The sequence below is a fragment of the Drosophila bipectinata genome, chromosome 2R (assembly GCF_030179905.1).
Source record: "Drosophila bipectinata strain 14024-0381.07 chromosome 2R, DbipHiC1v2, whole genome shotgun sequence".
In the NCBI taxonomy this organism is placed as follows: Eukaryota; Metazoa; Arthropoda; class Insecta; order Diptera; family Drosophilidae; genus Drosophila; species Drosophila bipectinata.
The window spans coordinates 20,327,146-20,349,581 of record NC_091737.1 but is presented as its reverse complement, the minus strand read 5'-3'; the positions used below and the strand labels follow the sequence as shown (position 1 = coordinate 20,349,581).

At 44.8% G+C, this 22,436-nt stretch overlaps 1 protein-coding gene across 1 annotated transcript; it reads left to right on the top strand.

Annotated features, from left to right (window-relative positions):
- The first annotated feature begins 1,770 nt into the window (after positions 1 to 1,770).
- On the top strand, positions 1,771 to 20,107 carry Drl-2 (Derailed 2). Its single transcript, XM_043210892.2, has 10 exons — positions 1,771 to 2,291; positions 6,591 to 6,718; positions 6,785 to 7,022; positions 7,088 to 7,256; positions 7,332 to 7,489; positions 7,544 to 7,689; positions 16,110 to 16,537; positions 16,638 to 16,778; positions 18,441 to 18,737; positions 18,804 to 20,107. Exons 1-10 carry the CDS (start codon positions 2,153 to 2,155, stop codon positions 18,913 to 18,915), a joined length of 1,956 nt encoding a protein of 651 aa, XP_043066827.1. The 5' UTR covers positions 1,771 to 2,152; the 3' UTR covers positions 18,916 to 20,107.
- The last annotated feature ends 2,329 nt before the right edge of the window (positions 20,108 to 22,436 follow it).

The window sequence follows — 22,436 nt, the reverse complement described above, 5'->3', positions numbered from 1 at the left end:
AAAGTCCTTTCAAATTGGGTTTGCCGGAGGAGTGGGGCGGAGTAAATAATACACATCGATAAATATGAACAGGAAAAAATTGAACAGGCAGCGGCAGGATAATGATTATTCATTACGAGTCCTAGGAGTAATTGAAAAGTTTTCTTCCGCCATCGAGCTCATCTTTTGCCATCAGAAACACTGGAAAATGCTCAATTTGTCACTTTTATGAGGGGTTTGAGGATTTTTCCAAGGGAAGGGGACTTGGAGACGTGCCAGACTGACAGATGATGCGTCTGACTAAGCGGAAAATCCGAGGGGGAACTCCGCTTTTCTCCACAATTTTCATTGATTATGATTGAGGCGATGTAGTTAGTATGTTATATTCTGGGTAGAAGATTTTCTGAAAGTGCTGCTGGTGCTCCATTTAAATCAGTTCTAGGACTTCTCTGTTTGGAAGCCCAAGCCCAAGCCTACACATTCCCATTCGCTTATTTGACTTTTGAATTATTAATGCAGTCGCTGAATGCCTTCGTTTGCCGAAGGATTCATGGGCCAAGTCAACAGTTGTCGTCCTGGGAAGGTCCTTCAGAGCTCCTCTCTGAAAACCATGGTGGGGGAGGTGCCGATGATGCTGATACTGATGCCTATCTGGGCCTTAATCAAGTGGCTTTTACCATTCCGCGGCTCAGATAAGTTTAATTAAAAAGACCGCAGCATTCCTCGGCTAAGCGAGGGATTTTCGCTGGAAAACTATCTTCCATCCTTAAAACTTTAAAATTCCTCAAGGCCAGAAGGGAGAAACTAAAAATTGGAGGCAACAAACTTTTCTGATTTTGATTTTTATTGCAAACTGAAAACGGAGGAGCGAGAAGTTAAGAGACCAAAGTGGGAAACGAGTTGCTAGTTCTGGCAGCTTTTTGGCAACAATTTCATTTCGGGGGCACTCGACTGTCCCGGTTCTCCATTGCCATGCCTACGATCAGCCACTAGTAGTCCTGCCACCCCACGCCCCATTGCAGTTGGAATTCTTTCGGGTAGCCTGCACACGCAACCAGCAAGGATAACAGGAGGATAACAAGGATGAAGGGTGGAGCAGCAGCTGAATAAACATACAACCCAAACAATACATGTGGAGGTGAACCACTTGAACCACAAACATTTCGAAAGCCCGAAGTTGTTCCCTTTTCCAGTTCATAATTTATGCCAAACAAACACATAAATATTACCTCAAATTTATTAAGGCACCACCACCACCCACTCCACCTTACCTTTCTCCACCACCCCAAGTGAAAGCTGACAACATCACCTCCAGAAAGGAGGTCGGGCACGCTTTCAATCCTGCTAGGCTGTTAATCTTTTTGCAACTTTCTAATTACTTTTGCATGGTGGAAACTTTTTATTTAGCTTTTCCAAATTGTGTGCACCACTGAACCACACGAGCACCCCCTAATCCTAACGCATCTTTTTACCAATTTTCACTAAACTGGACCACTTTCTACCCAACAGGATCTGCACTTTAACGGAGGAAGCCAGACGGAAGAGTGGCCAGCAGGAGAGACCTGCACAAAGTGACAGGCGAGAGCCACACAACAAGGTACAGGACACGGAAGGACATTGGGAGGAGAGGAGAGCAGGCCGGTTGACAGGAGCTCAGCCAATAAAAGCCAACTTAGCTCAGTCTGGGCCAAATTCGGACATGTAGCAACTCCAGCGGCAACCGCAGCAAAACAAAACTGCAAAAGTTGGGCTGCCACAGAGTGGCAAGCGGAAAAAGGAGAGTCGGGACGACCAGGACAGCCGGCGGAAGCCGAGGCTGAAAAGTTCCCAAAATCAGCAGACAGACCTCCGCCCTTTGAAGCCGGAACAGTTAGCAGTTACCAGTTGGAATTTGATTTTAACGCTTCTCTGTGTTTGGGGATCTGTGCTTCTGTTTGTGGCAGAAACAACCGTCACCAGAATTCAAATCTGCAAGAGGGGAGGCAGCCCAGGAAGAGCCAACTTGAAGGCGACGCATCAATGGCCACACATTGAGATTGGCAGTGGCGCAGGATAACTGGCAGCAGGACGAAGTGGAGCTGTGGAAATGTTCGCCACTTGCGGCGACACATGCTCTGACAATTTATTAACCCCGCACAGCACCCACTAGGCCATCCTCAACCCTTCATCCGCCATGGGTCACTCTGCACCCCCAGCACCACCGCCACTGCCCCTGTGGCTCCTGTTCCTGGCCATTTCCACTTGGCGGACGCCCTCCGTCAGCGGCTATCTGAACATTTTCATCAGCCACCACGAGGTGATGAAACTGATGGGTGAGTTCCAGTCTCATTTCCTAATCCACTAATGAAACTTCGATTCGGGGCTGACACACCCCCTCCCGGAGCCAGGATCTACTCGCATGATTAATAGTTGGAGGCCGAAGTGCGACAGGACGAATTCATTGATCCCTGAACACGAAAACACAAACAATCCCCGAAGTCGCAGACCATGTCACAGTCATTAATGGCCACAAAATTATAGTTGACCATTAATAGAGGAGTCGGAGGGAGAACAGGACGAGGCAGCAAGGATCTAAGGGCGGGGGGAATGAATAAGAATAGTTAGCTGAGCGAAACCAAAACAAATCGCACACAAATCGATTTCCGTTCTGGGCCTGAAATAGACGCCCTCACCTTGCTGACAGCTGCAAGTAGCTTTCACCTCCTCCGTCTTCGTCCTGCGTCCCTCCTGCTTCGTCCTTCCAACTCCGACTTCCTTTAACAACCCCCTTCCTCTTCCTGCCGCCTTGTTTGTTTTCTTGTTTTTCCGTTTGTTGCTCCACGCGAATTCTTGTTATTGATGGCGCCGGCTCCAGATCGAGCCAAGGCCAGGTCCCCCTCCCAGAGTCCTGCTGATGGGAGTTACATGGATTTCATGGACATGCCAAGGCGGAATGGCCTCGTGCCTGCAGTTTGGCTCGCGATTTTCCTGCTCCCCGTCTTGATTAATGGATCGGGGAATATGCCTCCGAGTGGGGAACTCGAAAACTCCAAAATATGGAGAGGAAGGAGCTTGAAAGAGGGCAGGAGCTGGCCTAGTTCGCGGCCGTTGCTTAGCTGGTCACAGCTTTTTCCGGCACTTGGCAATAATTGGAGCATAAATGCCTCCTCCTCATTATGCAGGCCCACCCCGCTTCCTGGTTGCCGAATCAGGACACTTCAATTAGTTGATGGCGTAAAAATAATCCCCTCAATGGGATGCGAGAGTGATGGATGAATGGGCGGCACTTAATCGGGGGATTCTCCTCCATCTCTGGCTGCTTTGATGCATTTCCAATTGCATTAGGGATCAATGGCCAGAGAGGGCCATCTCCTGGACAACCACCCACCCTCGCATCCCCACTGGAACCTCCTCGGGCCAATGCAAATCGGATTTCATTAGCGACATTTCAAAAGCATAGTCTGCTTTGTAGCTGCTCCTCACAGCTTCCTTTGCTCGACTGGCTGTGATTTCTTTCAGGCTGCCTCGGAATTCCTCCTCCTCCCCCTCGAAGCTCGTTATGTTTTTAACGACCAGTTAGCACCCTTGGGTGACCTGCCCTCCCCCTGGAAGCACTCCCAGTTAGTGGTGGCTGCCACCCTTGAAGTTGCTTCGATTTGAAAATTAACAAGCAGCACGAAATCAAACAAACTGACCCTCCACCCTCGATTCAAATTCCAGTGCATGATTTTCATCGCCCTGGCCCCCATTTGTTTGCCATTTCCAAGGGAATCTGTTCATGTGGAAGGCTCCCCACAGTGGCACGAATCAGTCCCAGTTTCAGGGACTCTTTGTTACATCCCCACATGGAAATGGGAATTCTGCCAACAATTGGTTGCACTTTATTTGGCTTCCTCGTCCTTCTGAGGATCTGTAAACAAAGTTCCGGGCTTTCTAGTTGTTTATTCTTTTATTTCCCAGTTGCAGAATCCATGAACTTTGCCTTTCCTTTCACCCCCTCCCCCCTGATCCTTCCATGAAGTGGCGACAACATTAAAATTAAATATTTTCTACGCTTTTGTTGAAGATTTTCCGCCTCTGAGTTCAATTTCGGTGTGTCGTCCTAGCAACGGGCAATTTTCCCTTGTTGCCACCGACACCGACACCCACCGCCCCTTCCCCTGGTCCGCTCCACCACCCCCTCACTCCCACTTACCCCGCCCCTTTCCTGCTGAAGACTTTCCTGTTCAAGGGTGCGTAAAAATGCAATTTCAACAACTTTTTGCTTTCGCTTTGATGTGCACACTTTTTCTCAGCCACCCGATCCCTCGCCGCTGCCCCCCTCGGACCAGCATCCCCCTTTCCACCCTCCAGGGTGGACCTCCACCTCCGGCGGGCGAGCTGAGAAATTTCCCTGCAAATGAAAAGTTAATGCAAAAGAAAATTATTTTTAATGAATAGAAAACAGCCCGAAAATCCCCACATTAATATACTCCCCACCTCCCTCATTCGCTCGATATGTTTTCCTTTCGAAGGGTGTTTCGGCATAAGGAATCGGTATCCTTGCGGCCCAGGGATCAGGATGTCAGGGGAGGGGAGAGGAAATCAGAAACTGTGCCAATCGAGCAATTCTCATCCTTGATTCATAGGACAATTAGCAGGAACTGACGGGGAATCCCCTTTAATCATCGTGAGGTGAGATTGCACTCCCCGGAGATCCTGCCAAAGGGGAGAGGTAATTAGGGGAAGGGCGGGATGCAGTCTCCCAACTAATGACACTAATTATCCTCTTAATCTTTTATGCAAATGGTGTCTCCTCTTTGTTGGCATTGCCAGAGATGACTCCGAGATTCTCCGGAGTCAGCCAATTCCTGCCAGTCTTCCCCTTTCCCCTGCCCCAACCCCTTCTCCCTGAACTCTCACCCTGATTTCACCCTTTCACCCCGCTCCATAAATCTGGGCTGCGGTTGCAGCGTCACGTGTGTTCTGGAGTCATTCAGACAATCGCAATCGCGGGTATTATAATTAAGGCTGGAGAGAGCGGAGTGGGCAAAAAGGAGTGGTATTATGGCGGAGTGAGGCACATCCTGCCGAGGTGGAAGGACTCCCCGGAACAGATAAAGGGGGTGAGGCAGGCATAAGCGCGACAAAAGTTTCCCAGGCAAAGTTTCGCGCCACCGTGATATGAAAGACGAGTAAAGTTTGACACTCCCAGAAAGGGAAGGATACGGGAGGAGGATTCTTGAAGCTATCTGGAAAAGGATGAGCCTGAGTGGAAGGTGGCAATGCCAATTGGTGATGTTCAAAGTGCAGTTTGGGAATGCGCCCCAAAGAGGCCAATTCATGTGGCAGCCGTTACAAGGACTCGGGGAATAGGGCGATAGGACATGTCCCCCAAATCAGGACTGAATTAATTCAGGCTGTCACAAGTGCAGTCACTTATTTAAGAATCCCCTCTCTATCCCTTGTCTCAGGACATGTCAGAGAAGGGTTCAAACGATGTCCTTTTTCTGTGTTTGTGCATATCTGATGGGCGGCACTCTGGGGTTATGTTTGTGTTTTGCCGCTTCCTAAAAAAACTCAGCCGGATTCAAGGCAGAGGCAGGGGAAAGTGGTGCACTTGGCCCACTCTGGGAGCCAGGTTGGGAACTCGGCGGGGCGCAAAGCAATTTGGGACTCGAAAACGAAACCGAAATGGAAGCAGGAAAACGGGAGTTTGGAAAATGGAAAACCGTAGCATCTCGAGATGGAAATGAAGCCCCAACCTCTAGCCAGGATGAAAGCTAACGAAAAATGCTGTTTCTTGTTCTGTAATTGGATTTAAAATTGTTTTAAGCAGCGAGCTAGAGCTTTGTTCTATCCTAAATGCAGGCACACTCCACCCGCTCCCTGTCTCCAGCCACCCCCCTTTGAGTCCGCCGGAAGCGGAATTGCTACATTCAACATCCGGCGGAGTCTTAAATTTGAAGGAAGTAAGCATTCCACTCCAATACCCACTCCCTTCTTGAGAAAAGCGAGCTTGGCCTGATCCCGGGGAGTAAATAATGCACCCCACTGACGAGGGGGATAGAATCCTGAGACCTGAGTCCTGAATAGAAATAGGAAGAGCAACAATAAAGGCGGATGAAGAAATTTAATTTCACGTCGTTTTAACTCAAGCAGCTCGTCTTTCAATGCCAGTGGGTGGGGCACCTGAAAGAGATCAGGACTTTTTAACTCCGAGGAGCTGCGGAATCGGATTCCCTTCGATGACGAGGCATCGCAGCTGACACCTTTTAATGCGTCCTCTCCCAGGACTCCTGTCGCTCCTCATTTCTCCTTTCCATTTCTTTTCGGGCCACTCCGAGCCACACCCTGCACCGTCGCCTGCCGGTGACGGATTCGATTTCGATTATTATTGTGTCTTGGGTTTTGTTTACCCGCCAGCATTGTCACCTCACCCACCACCCCCTCCTTCGCTAGTGAGAAAATCAATTTCCGCTTAATGGTGGAAAAAGGATAAGGGCGGACGCTCGAGGGGAGCGCAAACAGCAAATGCACAAAGTTTGCTCAGCAGGGGGGGAGTGCCCTGCAATTGCGGAAAACTTTCGCTTTACGTCTGCAGTGCATCCGCATTCACTCCACTCTAATATCCTTCTCGCTTATCCCTGCAGGACTCGAGGCGGACCTGTTCTATGTGCACGAGGGAGCCATCAACACATACGCGATGCACTTCACCGTCCCAGTGCCCGCGGACATCCACGAGCTGGAGTTCTCCTGGCAGAGTCTCATCGCCTACCCGGTAAGGAAGATGCAGTGGACCTCCCAGGGCTCAGGTACTCATATTAACCATTTGGTATCCTTGCAGCTGCCATACTCCATCAGCATCGAGTACAACACCGAGCAGGAGGCCCTGGGCACGCCCACGCTGAGCATCCCGCACAAGGGCCTGGTGCCGCAGGAGATCGAGTCCTTCCTGGTGTACCTGCCATGCACGGGCAACGCCACCCTCCAGCTGCCCGTCAACGTCAACATGGTAGTGCGAGGACCTCCCCGCTTCAACGACACCCGGCTTCACTTCAAGCGCAACAAGATCTGTGCGAAAGGTGGGTCCCAATCCCTCATCCTGGCCAGCAATCCATCACTCATCTGACCATTTTCCATTCCGCAGGCATCTCACCTGAACCCAATCAGTCGCCCGCCCCAGCTCACGCCCCCTCCCAGGGCCCCGCCCTCCTGAGTGCCGCCGCCTGTGCCCTGGGACTGGTTTTGGCCGTCGGACTGGTGGCCAGCATGATGTATGTGAAGGCGCGTAAGCAGCTCCGCCAGGACTCTCTCCAGTAGGTTATCCAGCGTACTCCTCCCCCTCCATTAAGCCATTGACACCTTGGTTTGGTTTGCTTTCCCCCTTCCAGCACCAGCTTCACCACCGCGGCCTACGGCAGCCACCAGAACGTGTTCATCCGCCTGGACCCGCTCGGAAGGCCACCGAGTGCCACTGGATCCTACGCCACCATCGCCAGCCTCAACAAATACCCGGCGGAGAGCAAGAAGTCGTGCAGCATATTCGACCGTAAGTTAATTTCGTGGCACCCCGCCTGGACGACCTCTAACCCCGCCCTCACAGGTTTCAGGAGCTCACCCACGCCCACACCCTATGCCACCGCCCTGCTGCCCATGAACCACGACCAGGCCGTCGAGACGATTTACTCGAAACCAGAGTCGATCTGTCCCTCGAGGATTTCCTACTACGCCTCCTCGCAACTGACCCAGGTAACTATCCCGTCCAATACCCACTATCCCCAGTCTCAGGGGGCCGTTCCAGATTGCAGAGGGGATGAGATTGGGATCCACATTTGAATCAAAGCCTTTGATATATTGGGACACGTGGCAGGCGCAAATGGAAATGGAGATGGGATTGGTAATGGGAGTCCCCTTGAAGCGGACTCTGCTTACCGGGTTGCCAGGACTACCTCTAATTTGTCCTCCATTGCTCCCCAGGCGAAGGACCTCCCCTCCAGCTGCCGGCTGGCGGCCGCCTTTCCTCGACGATAAAAATTAAATTCTAATTTATATTTACGAGCTGATAAAGCTCCCGTAGTGCGTTAAACTCGAAACAAGAGCCATTCATAAATATGCGGCTTTCCTCCCCTTCCCTCAGGATTCAAGGATGTCTGGATGCCTGGGTGGGCTACCGAACGGGGAAGGTAACTTTCGTGTGTCGCTCACGTACTCCATGTGGCAGGTGGCACGCTGCAAGTGGAGTGTGAAGAGTCCAGAGTGTGGGTGAAGGTGAAGGCGACACACAAACCCACTGCCTGGAGAGTCGAGTGCTGCTAGTCCTTGGGTTGCGGCAGGTGAGTGGAGGACTGAAGGAGGAGGAGGGCTACCTGTGAGATAAGCGAAAGGTGCTCCGCTGAGGCAGACACAGACAGTCTGCCCGACTTGGTTATCTTTGTTTTTGTTTCCAATCCAGCGAACCCCCCTTGGGCGAAAATTAACAAACTTAATCCAAACTAACCACAAACCACAGCCACTCTGCCTTAAAACCAATCCAAGTCCCTGAGGTAGCCATCGAAGTGAACTGAAAATTATTCGAGCCATCATCAGGATACTTAGAACCTCATATTTGGGGTCGACTTCATGGAATACTCGCTCCCTCCAGGGAGAGCATTAGCATTTCTTTCGAGACAAGTTAACTTCTTGGTGTTGCGAGAATCTCTGCCAAATTGGAATAAATTATTTAGCAGTCTCTTCAATTGTTGTCCTTGTAAACATTCCTGAGACCCAACTCGGGATTTTTTCTAGGCCTTCTGCCCCATCCAGTCGCCCCATCGCCATGATGACTTTGCCATTTTCGTCACCAAGTTCTAACGCAATTTCCATCGGCGCATAATTAAATATTCAATTTCCATGGAGACTGGAGGGGATTTTATGTGCTCAGCTTAAAGCATCCTGATCTCCGTATCCTGGCGCTGTTTGCCCAACGATTTCTGTTTGTTTAGACTTCAATTTCATCCTCATTATGGGAACAGCCCTCAATAGGGAGGGGGGCTAGTACTCATCCAGTCCTTACATGGTTATCTGGAGGCTCACAGTGCCAAGAGTCATATCCATTTGGCTCTATCTGGTGGCAGGACGAAGGACGAACGCATCGAAGCAGGCGACAGGGAATTAAATGAATTCGCTCTTTCCTTCTCTGTCTCTCTTTGTTTCTGTCTCTGTCGCTCTGATTCTCTGCAACCCGAAATTGGAGTGGAGCTGAAGATGCGGTTGGGGTCTGAGGGTGCTTGCCATAATTATTGTTGTTCCGTTTCTGTTGTACCAATTAAATGGCCCCCATGGCATAAGCTTCCCTGCCCCCGCCCCCATCTATTCTGGCCATATGTGTGAGCGTTAAGCGAACTGTAGCGCAATTTTGGGGCACAAACAAGAGAGCCAGAGACAGGGGAGTCTGGTCTGAGGCGAACGCACTCATTTAGTCAAACAATTATATCCAAGTGCACACAGATACTCTCACAGACACAGACACACTCACACTCTCGCAGGTCCTGTGCACTTGTGTGGAAATATCTCATTTGGGTGTGGCACCCTCTCCTTGTTATTCTATTAAATCAGTCTATAAACGCCGACCAAATGGCTTTAATGTGCAGCGAAAGTTTAGCAAACAGCCAGTAACAATGGGGATGAAAAGAGGGCTAAAAAAGAAGGATACGAGGGGCAGATCCTGCGAGGGGGGAGATAGTGGAACATAACAATAAAAACAGCAGCGAACTGAAACCAGACTACAGCTGTTGAAACATGACTTTGTGCTTGTTTAGAAACATTTGCAAAATATTATTGCAGCCTTGAATGGACGGGGGCAGAGTCGGATGGATGGGGTGGCGCCACGGGGCGGATGCGCCATGTGCTGCAAAGCGAAAGACAGGAGCATTAGTATATTGGATCTGGGCGAGGAATCAGAGCGAAAAGAGCCTAGAAAAAGTAATGGGTTAAGCAAAGGAGCCTGCGGGCAACGTGTCCTGCCTTCAAATGGCATAATTTACGTGAAAACTCCTTAAAGAGTAGGGTGGGGAAATTAATTTCCGCGTCGCCGTGTTTTATGGCGATTACCGGATCGACAAATGGCAGACAAAGCACGAACAGGTGCTAATTAAAATGGCTGTTGTCGCCCCATTAAAGAAATTTGTAAATCAACTTGTAAACGGGGTCTACAAAGGGGGGTCCCTCGCACATCCACTACCCCAAACTTTAAGTTTTGGGGACTAGCACGTACCGCATTAATGGATTTTCCCGCTCTTGTTCCTTTTGATTAAAAGGCATTATTTACATTTGCCACACAGGATGCCGGAAAAAAGGGGGATGTTGTGCCCCAAAGACACTTAATGGGTGTTGCAAGGTATGTGACCAGCCAGGTGGTGATTTCAAGGGTTAAAGCCAAAGGTTTGTCGCCAAAGGTTGACAAATTACCAGACCGCGACAGTCGATCTATTTTTTTCCAACTTCTCCTCCACCGAAGCACCGAAGGCGGATGGAAGTCTGGCGTCCTTTCTATTGGACAAACTGAGAAGGATGCTTTTGTCTGGCATTACACTATATTGATTGCTTCCTGTCAGCCGCAGGAGAGACAAAAACGGAAGTGCCGGATGTTTGCTTTGTTCCGATTTTTCCTTTTGTTCATTTTTTTACACTTTTCACTGGTACTGCGACGAGTTAGAGAACAAGATTTATCCATTAAAGTGCTTGGTATATCAACCCATGCATTTTAATTGACAATTTACTAAGATTTCTCGACCGTATATAAATTCCAATCAAAAGGACACTCTCTGTGAGTGTGTGTGTGTATGTTAATTTATTAAAGCTCAGGGGAGGTGGGGGGCAGGAGCCAGTAGGCAGTGGGCGTGGCTGGAACACGCAATGGCTAATTGAAAGGCAATTATGCGCGATTAAGTGCGTGTAAGCGGCGACTTTGGTTAAGTATACGCCACCTTTAATTAGGACCAGCCATCGAGTTTATGCCCCAAAGTCGTCCCGAGTTCCGTTTTCCGCTTTTCAATTATGCATTAGCGGCGAAACACAACGCTTATCAGAAAGCCAAAAAGGGCCAACGAGGCCAATACTCTCATCAAAATGCCATGCATCAAAGGCAGACTAAGGCAGGCCAGAATCGATCAGGCATAAATCAAACGAAATTCAAATTAGTTGCCCCCGAAAGCAAATTAGAAGGCAGGAGCCACACAGGCACTGGAACTGGAACAGTTTGTCCTGGCAGTCCTGGTCGTCCTCGCCTCGGAAATGCCAAAATAATGAGACTTCAGTTAGTGCTGGCCAAAAAAAAAAAAACAAAGAAAAGTTTGAAATAAAGGCCAAGGCAAAAAGAGAAACTTGACAGTGGGTAGGGCTTTCCGGCTTGATTAAAGGCAGAAAACTCGTTGGCAGGTAAATTGAAATATAATTGAGACCCTGGTAGCTGCGATTCTGCGAAAATTTCAGACTGAAAGTCTGGCTCGGTTCGGTTCACTGCCAAGGCTTATTAGCACAAGGCGACGGGTCGTATGCGTGATATGTTGAAACAGTTTTCACATTGTCTAGCCCATGGAGGAAGGTGAGGAGGGGGTGTGGCAGTGACAGGGTGGTAAACTATGTATTCCATATTTGCAACAGCATCAGCAATTTGCATAGTTTCATTTTATGTCAACAATTTTTAAGGTACAGTGGAGCAAGTTTTATAAAAAACAAAAGTTAAACCGTAAATAAATAAATTAAAAATATAGTTTTTTTATAATTTAAAAATTAAATCCCTATAATTATATTTCAAACTACAAACAATGTTAGATTTTTATTTGAATAATTTCTTAAAAAGAATTCCATTTCCCCCACAAACCCCCCAATATTTTTTGTTCTTCTAACACTTTTTATAATTTATTCTTTAAAACCAACATATTTATTTACTCTTTAACCAGTTTGTGATTTTTATACCCTTGCAGAGGGTATTATAATTTTGTCCAAAAGTGTGCAACGCAGTGAAGGAGACATCTCCGACCCTATAAAGTATATATATTCTTGATCAGGATCACCTCCTGAGTTGATATGAGCATGTCCGTCTGTCCGTCTGTCCGTCTGTCCGTCTGTCCGTCTGTCCGTCTGTCTGTCTGTCCGTCTGTCTGTTTCTACGCAAACTAGTCTCTCAGTTTTAAAGCTATCGTCTTGAAACTTTGCACACACCCTTCTTTCCTTTGCACGCAGTATATAAGTCGGAACGGCCCGGATCGGCCGACTATATCCTATAGCTGCCATATAACTGATTGATCGGAAATGGTATAACTTTGGTATTTTTAGAGTTAGAGAGTTCAAATTTTAGGTGAGAGCTATTTTTGGCAAAATAATACGACATGCCAAATTTCATAAGGATCGGCCGACTATATCCTATAGCTGTCATATAACTGAACGATCGGAAATGACCCAACTTTCGTTTTTTTGAAGATAGAAAGCTGGAATTTAGTACAGACTCTATTTTTGGTCAGTTGATCCAACCTACCAAATTTCATTAGGATCGGCCGACTATATCCTATAGCTGCCATATAACTGAACGATCGGAAATGGTATTTGGTAGAAATATCAACTTTCGTATTTTTGAAGATAGAAGCTTGGGACTTTTTTTAGATTTTGTATTGTAATAAATTTGAGTATATATTCCTATTCCCATAAGGATCGGCCAACTATATCCGATGTTTGCGATATATATCCGGTTTTAACTGCAAGGGTATATAAACTTCGGCTCCGCCCGAAGTTAGCTTTCCTTTCTTGTTTTTAATCAACTTAAAACATATTTAAAACAAAACCAAGACCACAACTTTTATTTTTCTTAACTGTTTTCCCAACTAACCTCTTCCGCAAAAATTTTGTTAGAGGTTAGCCCCCGAAAAAGTTGCAGTGGTTGGGACTTCATTAAAATATTTTCCAACCCCCCCGGCCCACTGTGCCTCTGTATAAGTGTGTATGTTGGTGTGTTCGGAAAACTGTGGGAAATTTTCATACTGTAGATGCTGCTGTGATGTTGCTGTTGCTCTTTCGAGGGAAAAGTTTGACTGCACTTTGGTTTTCCAGCAAGTGACGTGCTGACGGGCGTCGTCCTGGCAAAATTGTCATCAAGCGTTTTTAATTACAAGCCAGGCGATGCGCCCCCAAAGAGGGGCGTGGCAAGGGCGGGTGGCAGTGGGCAATGGGCGGGATCGGGGGCTTGTGGCTGTTGTTCCTGCGGGCAGCCATAGAGCTGCAAGTGACATAAGCAAATCAGACGCCTGTCAAGTTTGTGAGGGTGCATGGTGTCGGCTGCTCGTGTGTATTGCTCGTGTGTGTGTGTGTATTGTGTTTTAGTGTTTGTGCTTACGTCATTTGCAGGACAACCCTCCCACATGCCCCCTCCTCCTCTCTGTTGTCATTAGAAATGTCACAACAAAGCAGAAACAGCTGCAGCAGCTGACTACACACGCTTGTCCTGTATCCTTGACACCCAGACTGCTCTGGTTTGGAAATGCTGTTGGAAATTCAAAGCCCGAAAAGCATCGAAGTTCTCATCCTGGCCACCTTTTCGGTATCATGGCAATGGCCCCCAAAATGTACCATTTGATCTGCGATTCGAGTGGGCCAAAATAACCAGCAGCAATTGGTAGCAATTTTTTGCCAATGGGGGCAGGGATAGGAGGCACATTTCGAATGTCCTGGTGGAAATGAAAAGCCAAGCAATAATGTCTGCCCGTTTGACATTCGCATTTAATATGGATGGATCTGCCTTCTGACCCAAAAAATTCAGTTGAAATGAACATTTTCATTTGCCATCTCCGGAATGAAAGTATCAGTCTCATAAAAATCAGTTGAAAGCATATCCTTTGATGGCGAACAAATATTGCCTCAATATCGTTTTAATTTTACAATCATTTTTCGGTTATTGGCCAGCTCGAGCACACAGACCCAAGAATGAGAATCAAGAATTTCATTTAATTCAGCAATTGATTGGAATTTATACGACTTGAGACCTAAGAGAGCAGAAATAATTTCAAGTGGCCTGAGACTTTATTTAAAACTCAATTGAGTTATTTTGCGATTTTTGTTTTCGACTGAACTCTGAAGTGTTTCGGGAGTTTATGTGATTATTTCATTGCTTGATTCGTTAAGTTGTCATAGAAATATCTAACAGAATAAATTTATATAAAAAAGTCATAAAAACCAAGCCAAGCATATCCTTTAGCGATTATTGTTAAACCGATTAAATGAATTCTAATTACACTTAAGAGCGTTGCTCATTAACACAGCCAGGAATTTGCTTTTTTTTTGTACGCGATTTAAATTCCGTAAACAAAGAGGATCCGCCATGTAACCAGCCAGAAGGACCTAGGACCTTTTTGTAGCACACAGCGAGAGGAAGGGACAAAGGCAATGGGGATTTATGGCTCAGTCAGGGATAGTACGCCCCACCAATCGCAATCCCTGGACAACCGCAGGACTTGTCCCCCTTTGCTTGAGGGTTTTCGCAGGACAGCTTTGATGATGGAGTGCGATATTGTTGCGTTTTAATTGAATTTTCTTTTGTGGAGCAGCAACAGCAACATCCCGAGCAAAAGCAACAACAGTGGCAGCACGACAAATACAATAAAGGACAAACAGCAGGAATCACAAACGGGATGCCGAAGGAGCAGGAGCAGGAGGACTTCTCCCCTTCACAGAAGTGGCAATGAAGGCAATAATGAAATGAAATTCACTAACAAAAGGCAGACAACTATTGTTTTTATTGCCTTTTGTCGTTGTCGTTGTCGCTGGCAGTGTCGCTGGCAGTGTTGCTCCTCCTGGTTGTTGCGAATATGTTGCTGCTGCAATTGTGCCACGGATTCCCTGGGATCTCTGTAGACCCAAGCCAAATAATATAATTCCCCGCATATTGCCAACGGTGGCTTTTAATAAAAAGAACCGCCATCCACCTGCTGCTGATGGAGATTTAGTGTCCAGGGACGAAATCCAGGGCCAAAACCACTTGAACGCCATGGTCACAGGTCGCAGTTATGCAGATTTTCTTTTTGGGTGAAATAAAGACTTTTTTCTTGTGTTTATTAGACTGAATATTCTTATATATATATATTCTTTGGGAGGCTTTATTTTTTTTTTTTTGGCAACTGTTTCATGTTTTATGAGAATAAATGTGCTGCGTAGGCGTATGAATTCTAGAGGGAGTCTGGGGCAGGGATTTTCCGCCAGGACTTGCTGGCTATCTGCTGCCATTGCAGACTCTGTTTACACAAGACGAGTTCGCAATTTCCTACAGCTGAGACCGATTTCTCCCCCCCCCCCCCCCATCTTTAGTAGTCTCCACCGCCCCCCTTGGGCAAACATAATGCTCGGCGAATTAAAGCTTTTTTGCCAGCCAATAAATTATTCATACTGGAAGACAACTGCGGGGGAACTGGCGGGGATAAAATTATAACTCAAGTCTTTGGAGGCAACAGTGAGGCAACATCAAGTGCCTTCGAGCGGAAACGGAACTCAATTCATTAAAATGAATGAACGGAGAAAGTATAAAAGGGACGGGGGGGATAACCGAGGGGATGGGAGAAAGTAGCAAGAGCAACCGAGTGCATGACTAACGGTAAACGGATGCAAGTTGAAAGATGCAAATCCGGCAACTGAAATTGCTGTTTCAGTTGCCTCAACCATCGTTGCCATTTTACCATTTTGCCATTTTGGCCTTTTGGGGCCTCGAACATCGTAGTTGGCCCAAATTAGATGGGGCACGGAAATATGGAAATTTATACAGTTTCAAGTGTCCTGGCAGGGAGCTGGTTATTTAAGCGGAAAAACCCCCATTTCGGAAGGCACTGAAGGGTGTTAATCTTGATTGCTATATTGCCCGATATTCATCTGATTCTGAACCCAAAATGAACATCAATTATGTGTTTGATTTTACGTATTAATTTTCAATTAACCCACTTCCTGCCTTGTTTATGTTTAATGCATTTCTAATTTGGCTTTCATAGTTTCGAAACAAAAACATTTCCATGATTTATGATAAATAGATATCCGTGAAAGCTCATTAAAATAATACGCTTTATTTAACAAATTTTAGCTACAAAATGACTATTAAAATGGCTTTGAATTTCAAAAACTACAAATAAATACATCTATCCTTTTATTATCCCTTTTAGGCCTGCAGCCTTTCGACTCCCAAAAGCAGTCGTGGCAACGGCAATGCCACTATTGGCAGTGGCTCTTTAAGCCTATTTGGCGGCATCACTGGCAGCACCATCACCGTCGGCAGCCACGGGGAGAAGACCAAGGAGCGCCTCCGACGAATCACCAGTGTCCAGCCAGGAGCTCTCAGCTACGAGGAACTGGTCAAGGAGGGGACCTTCGGCCGCATCTATGCCGGCAAGCTGGGCGAGTCCTGTGATGCCCTGGTTAAGACAGTGGTCGATGGGGCATCGCTCACCCAAGTGGCTTGCCTGCTGCAGGATGCCTCGCTCCTGATTGGGGTTAGCCACCAGCATATCCTGGCGCCACTTTTGGCCAACACAGAACTGCCAGGACCGCCGGAAATTGCTTACCCCTATCCGTCCAAGGGAAATTTAAAAATGTGAGTAGAATCTTAAAGACTTTATATTTACAGTCAGAATAGGGATGTTTAATATAAAGATAATGTTTTAAATTTCAAATTTTGTTCATTTATGTTCTAGTTATCTCCAAAAATCGCGGGAATCTAGCACCGCCCTGAGCACCAGGCAGTTGGTTGAGTTTGGCCTCCACATCACCAAGGGATTGGCCTATCTGCACTCCCTGGGAATCGTTCACAAGGACATTGCCACACGCAATTGCTAGTGAGTATTTATTTCTATGTTTATCTATCTGTGGAATGCAGACTGAAGAACTTTCAGTCTTTAACAAGAAAAAGATATAAATAACGTAAGGGGCCGTAGAAAAATTTAATGGTTTGGTTTGGGGCAAAAATATAAACCCTGGATTTCCCTAAAAAAATCCTTTCCTTGAAAAATCTGGATCGAAAATTTTGTTTTGAGGTTTTGATGCAGATTGGTGGAGAATCGAACTACAAATCGATAAAGGTACTCCGCTCAAGGATCGGATAGAAATTGGCCAAGATATGGACTTGGTTTGGGCCAAAAATGAAAATCCTGCATTTCCCGAGGGGTCCCTCATGAAAATTTGAAAAATCTGGATCGAAAATTTTGTTTTGAGGTTTTAATGCAGATTGGTGGAGAATCGAACTACAAATCGTTTGAGGTACTCCGCTCAAGGATCGGATAGAAATTGGCCAAGATATGCACATGGTTTGGCCCAAAAATTGAAATCCTGCATTTCCCGAGGGGTCCCTCATGAAAATTTGAAAAATCTGGATCGAAAATTTTGTTTTGAGGTTTTGATGCAGATTGGTGGAGAATCGAACTACAAATCGATAAAGGTTCTCCGCTCAAGGATCGGATAGAAATTGGCCAAGATATGGACTTGGTTTGGGCCAAAAATGAAAATCCTGCATTTCCCGAGGGGTCCCTCATGAAAATTTGAAAAATCTGGATCGAAAATTTTGTTTTGAGGTTTTAATGCAGATTGGTGGAGAATCGAACTACAAATCGTTTGAGGTACTCCGCTCAAGGATCGGATAGAAATTGGCCAAGATATGCACATGGTTTGGCCCAAAAATTGAAATCCTGCATTTCCCGAGGGGTCCCTCATGAAAATTTGAAAAATCTGGATCGAAAATTTTGTTTTGAGGTTTTGATGCAGATTGGTGGAGAATCGAACTACAAATCGATAAAGGTTCTCCGCTCAAGGATCGGATAGAAATTGGCCAAGATATGGACTTGGTTTGGGCCAAAAATGAAAATCCTGCATTTCCCGAGGGGTCCCTCATGAAAATTTGAAAAATCTGGATCGAAAATTTTGTTTTGAGGTTTTGATGCAGATTGGTGGAGAATCGAACTACAAATCGTTTGAGGTACTCCGCTCAAGGATCGGATAGAAATTGGCCAAGATATGAACTTGGTTTGGGCCAAAAATGGGAGAAATGGAAATCCTAGTGAAAATGGATTTCACTAGGGGTCCCCTCATAAAAATGTGAAAAATCTGGATCGAAAATTTTGTTTCGAGGTTTTGATGCAGATTGGTGGAGAGTCGAGCTACAAATCGATAAAGGTACTCCGCTCAAGGATCGGATAGAAATTGGCCAAGATATGGACTTGGTTTGGGCCAAAAATGAAAATCCTGCATTTCCCTAGGGATCCCTCATAAAAATTTGAAAAATCTGGATCGAAAATTTTGTTTTGAGGTTTTGATGCAGATTGCTGGAGAATCGAACTACAAATCGTTTGAGGTACTCCACTCAAAGATCGGATAGAAATTGGCCAAAATATGGACTTGGTTTGGGACTTTTCGGGTGTACCGCAAGGAATCGGGTAGACCCTGGACAAGTTAAATATGAAATAATTATAAATGTTGAAAAACCGCAAATTTTTTTACACTTACAGCCTGGACGAGGAGGCATATGTGAAGATCTGCGATGGAGCCCTGTCCCGGGACCTATTCCCGGACGATTACGACTGCTTGGGGGACAACGAGAACCGGCCACTGAAGTGGCTCTCCCTGGAATCGCTGCAGAAGCGGGTCTACGCCACCCAGGGGGATGTGTGGGCGCTGGGGGTGACCTATTGGGAGCTGGTTACTCTGGCGCAGATGCCCCACGAGGAAGTAGACATATTCGAGCTTACTAATTACTTGGCTGCTGGCTTCCGGCTAGAGCAGCCAGTCAATTGTCCGGATGAATTGTAAGTTGAAAACATCCAGGATAACAAACAACAACTTTTCTATATATTTGTGTACCCAACCATTAGCTTTACCGTTATGAATTGCTGCTGGCACAGTGAAGCCAAACAAAGACCGACGCCCTCGCAATTGCTTTCGTATCTGCAGGACTTTCATGCGGATCTGGGGATGTATATCTAAGTGAGAGAGGGCCTGGACTGACGATGCGAGGATATGCGAGGAGAAGCCTAAGATAAATTAATTGAAACTTTTGCATTTTAAATGTGAGATTAAATGTGAATTTACCTGTTAGAGTTCAGCGCAAAAAGCTAATTGAAATGAAAGCCATCTAACTTCAGATACGTAAGAAAAACACACAGATACAAAATGCACACACACACGCACAAAAACTGCCACTAAAAATAAACGAGATGTAAATACATAAATAATGAAAGCAAAGGTCACAGTGCGTATGATTGATGCGTATGAGTGATATGCACAACAATTCGACTTGAGTGGTTGAGGTCCACCCCACCACACCGCAACCACTCCAAAACCCCAAACCATAACTACGGCTGGTAGTTATCAATTTTCAACCCGATGATGTGACACAGATGGGTTCAATTTACGATAAAACTGAGCATTTAAGTAGCTAGCAATTGAATAACAGACACAGTCAAGGATATGCCACACAGATACACAAACACTTACACCAATACTCACACCTAGGACGACACAAACACAACCATACATGATAAATGAATGTAAAATTATTGATGTGCATATTTTATTGAATGTGTGTATTGTGTAAGCAAACGAGGCAGGACGAAGGAGCCCAGGATTGAAATTGCCTGGAAATAGTAGAGAAGTAGTAGAGGAGAGGCGGGGTAAAAGGCGACAACAGGATGCAGAATCTTTTGTTCTCGAATGTTGTCCTCGATTGTTACGAAAGCGATATATTTATTTACCTTGATTATTATTATTATTATTGTAACTATTGCGTATTGAGATAAGGGAGGAAGTTCAAAACAGAATCTGAATCAGGTGAAAACGAAAACAAACAACAAAAAAATATAAAGCAGCAAATGTTAAATGGATAAACACTCTTTAGAAACACTTACAAAACATTCACAAACACTTAGAGTCCCCAGTGTAGTCCTGCTAAATCATTCCGTTGCTCAATTATAGCCATTTCTCATCAAATATGCAACAGCATTGCTACTACCTGGCTAGGTGGCTTTTCTCCCAGTGTATAGACACTTATCTATGTAGCTGTCACTTAAGCCTCCTAAAATCTGAACTCAAGTCCCCAGCCCAAGATATTCTTGTTATTTGTTTGTGTTCTTTAGTTGAATTAGTCAAAGAATTGTTCTGTTTTTGTTCATGCCCTCCGAGGCATTCATACATATATGTATGGTACGTATATTCATTTGCATTTTCGATTTTGTTAGCCAAGCTGAGGCTGGCAACTGAAAGTTGTACAGCTCCCAATCAAAATACAGCCCAAAGAACCATTCCAAAGCCCACAACAATTACTAGAAAATGGCAAAACCTAAACGTAGTTTAAATGTTCTGTGTAATAATAGGAAATAAAACAAAAAACCAAGCAATAAGTACAGTCAAGCACCGAAATAACTAAAAAATGAAATAGAAATAATAGTTCCAGCCGCTTATTCGTCTAGTTATTTAAGCTCTCTATCTCTCTCAATCTTTAATACATTTGATTTGTATCCTTAAGCTTTGCACTTCGACTATGAAAACGTTACTATGGCTAACTAAAAAGAAAATAAAAACTTAAAGCCAACTATCACCGATTTCAGCATTTAATAAATACTACTATATACTAGTGTATGTCCCAATAAAATGGCTGCCAGGCAGCAAAAACACACAAACACACACACAGACACACACCTACATACTGTTATCCTGTGAAAGCAAACAAATTTCAAAATGGATAATAAAGCTAACGAGAAAAGGAGCTGCTCCTTTGATTCAGCAGCTCCTCTACTAAATAACTGAATGTGTTTCATGTTCATATACATGTATGAAGGATATATGGATATTTATTTATATGTGTATGTGAGTGTATGTCTATGACTATAACGTATATTTTGTCGTCAAATTGAAAACTAACTGTAAACTGTAAACTGTAAACGCTATTAAAAACAAGCCAAGAGAGAGAGAAATGAAAAGTGGTATGAAAACAAAACAAAACAAACCAACAAAAGTGTAAAGCCCTCAAGGAAAATGGCTAAAACACCCAAACACACACACACTCTCACTCCAAGCCCACAAAGCATAACAAATTGTCATTCACTGCGACATATGTCTCATTCTTTAAACTCTATATAGATGTATCTCTGTATCTATCTTACTTTTAGATATACTCTAGCGTATGATTGTATGTGTATACAAAAACCAGCAAAACCAACAAAAACCAAAAAAAAAAAACTAAAAAAACAAAAATACAAAACTAATGCGTATTCGAAAAAAAAGGAATAACTGCTAAGGACACCACACACACACACCCCTACACAGGCTCACTAACACCCTCACAAAAAACCTTGAGAACACCCCCACCTTCCCACCTCTCCCCCTTCTGCCTATCGAAATGCTATTAAAATGATGGAAGTGGGCGTGGCAGTGGCACTAAGACAAAGCTAAGAAGCAGAAGCAGGCAACTGAAAAAGCAGAAATTCAATTTTTGTGAAGAGGCAAAGACACAAATAAAATGAAAAACAAACCAAAAACAGAGTAAATAAATTAAATGTTCCTTTTGAATCATAAACTATAACTACAAGCTGAGCAATCTCAGTGCTTTATTAATCACTTGGTGGATGGGGGGAAAGGGGAAAGGGGTGATGTTGGGGGAATTTCAGAAAAAGGACGAAAAAAACAAGCATGCACCTCGGGCTACAGAGCTTCGAAAGTCCTGCCCTTTTTTTTGGCCAGACCATCAGCAATGCAAGGACACGTTCGCACACAACAGGAGCGGCTTAAAATCAAGCAAAGGATATGGGCGCTGCAGTAAAATATATATCTGTATTTTATAAAATAAAAATAATTATAATAAACAAAATAATTTAATTGTTTTTTGATATTATTTTATAAAGGATAATGGCTTTTAAGAGAAGTAAGTATTAAATTAACTCAAAAATCTAAGAAAGATCTAAGAAAGAGATTAAGATCAAAAATGATTTTTAAAATAAATTAAAATTTTTGAACCTTTTAAATTAAATTAAAAATTTACTTTAAATAGCTAACTGTATGGTTAAATATTTTTCAAAACCTTTTTCCAAAAATGACCAAAAAGCTTGTTTACATAAGGTATTTTTTGCGGACACTCTTTATGATGTTTGAAAAGGACCTGGGCTATAAGGTCCGAGGTCCTTTGGCTTCAGTCAAACATATTTGCCGTGCGTGTCAAAAACTGAGCGATGCGAATTTGCTGACCCCATGGCTGCCCTCTCTCCAAAGGATACGTTTCTGCAGTTCTAATTACAAAACTGAAGGGATTCAAAGAGGATATAGAATCGGAAATACCCTTTTTATGACTACAAATTTTTATTAATGGAAATATTATATATGTGCTATAGGCTTCTATTATAAAGTTTATAAGAAAAGAAACTTTTTTGAATAAAACCCAAAATTTATATAGATTTTATATACCCTCCAGAAAGTTAGATTACCCCTCGGTATTGCCAATCTGTTTTTGCCTTCGT